The 1,149-nt window shown below is 42.5% G+C and overlaps 1 protein-coding gene across 1 annotated transcript in view; it reads right to left on the reverse strand.

The window, feature by feature from the left end:
* btbd17b (BTB (POZ) domain containing 17b) overlaps positions 1-964 on the reverse strand; it is a 3,599-nt gene extending 2,635 nt beyond the window's left edge. Inside the window, exon 1 of the mRNA XM_032537083.1 lies at positions 704-964. Coding sequence (XP_032392974.1) covers positions 704-791 — 88 coding nt within the window. The 5' untranslated portion in view covers positions 792-964. The remainder of the gene's footprint in view (positions 1-703) is intronic.
* Positions 965-1,149: the final 185 nt, after the last annotated feature.

Below are 1,149 nucleotides of genomic sequence, written 5' to 3' on the forward strand. Positions count from 1 at the left end.
GGTGTTTTGATTGTGTTTGAATAATTCTGGCACAATCCAATTGAAGCCAATTGTAAAAAAACTCACCAAATTCATCCTAAGTGGGTTGGCAGTATACACTATCTCTTTCTTTTTTCTGATTCTATTCAAAGTAGACAAAAACAAGCTATGAATAAAGATTGTTTCAGTGTCTTTTCCACTCAAGCTGACATAAGCAGAAAACATAAAATAAAACATTTTATACACAGTTCCTAAAACATGATTAGCTGAGCTCACGAGGAATTTCAAATGAGATCTAATCTGGCAGCACAGGAATGTGGCCTTCAATAGCTTTGGTCAAAATCAGTCAAAATAAGATCTTTAAGGTGCTAGAAAAGCTTTCCCTCAGCACTTGTACTGAACTGTATTACTGAGCCAGCACAAAGCCAGGCAGCAAATGGACTTGCCTGTCTTTCCCTGCACCCAGCAGACAGATAGATGAGGACAGGATGAGTAGAATAGACAGATACCCATCCCCTGCCCTAAGGCTAAGCATGAGCCACGCATTCATGCTGTGTCCTACTACCCACTGACAGTATGGGGGAAGCTGGACTGAAATAGAAAAATACAGTTTTTCTTACAACATAGGATATTTAAAAAAATAAAAATAAAAAAAAAGATGCAAAGGTGATATGATTCTTTGAAAGCAAACAACTGAAACTACTGATGCCATTTGTTATCTTACCTCCTCTAACTGTGACAGAGTGGATTAAGAGGAGAAGGGTGCCCACATAGACCCAGGCAGGGATCCCTTGTTCACATGAGCGTACCATATCTTCTTAGTTAATCCCTGCCAGTTCCTTTGTCCTTACCCCCTCTCTTCCTTACTCTATGCCAATCTTCTCCTGACTCTTCCTGCTGCTGTGCCTTTGTCGTGTGTGTGCAGAAAGGTGTGTTGCCCTGTGTGTGCCGCCCGGCTCCCTGTCCCGCACTCTTTATGTAGGACGCTGGCCTTTCCCTGGCGCATCTCACAACCCCACGGAATCCATTGATTGGTGGAATCTGGCAGGGGCGTTGCTATAGCGACAGCTTTGATTTTGAATTTCTCCTTTTTGGATGTTACATGGCATGGATCATTGGCACCGGGCCAGCCAAGGACTCAGCTTAATGTATTGTTTTTTTGTTGTTTTT

Source organism: Etheostoma spectabile, chromosome 15, assembly GCF_008692095.1.
Source record: "Etheostoma spectabile isolate EspeVRDwgs_2016 chromosome 15, UIUC_Espe_1.0, whole genome shotgun sequence".
NCBI lineage: Eukaryota > Metazoa > Chordata > Actinopteri > Perciformes > Percidae > Etheostoma > Etheostoma spectabile.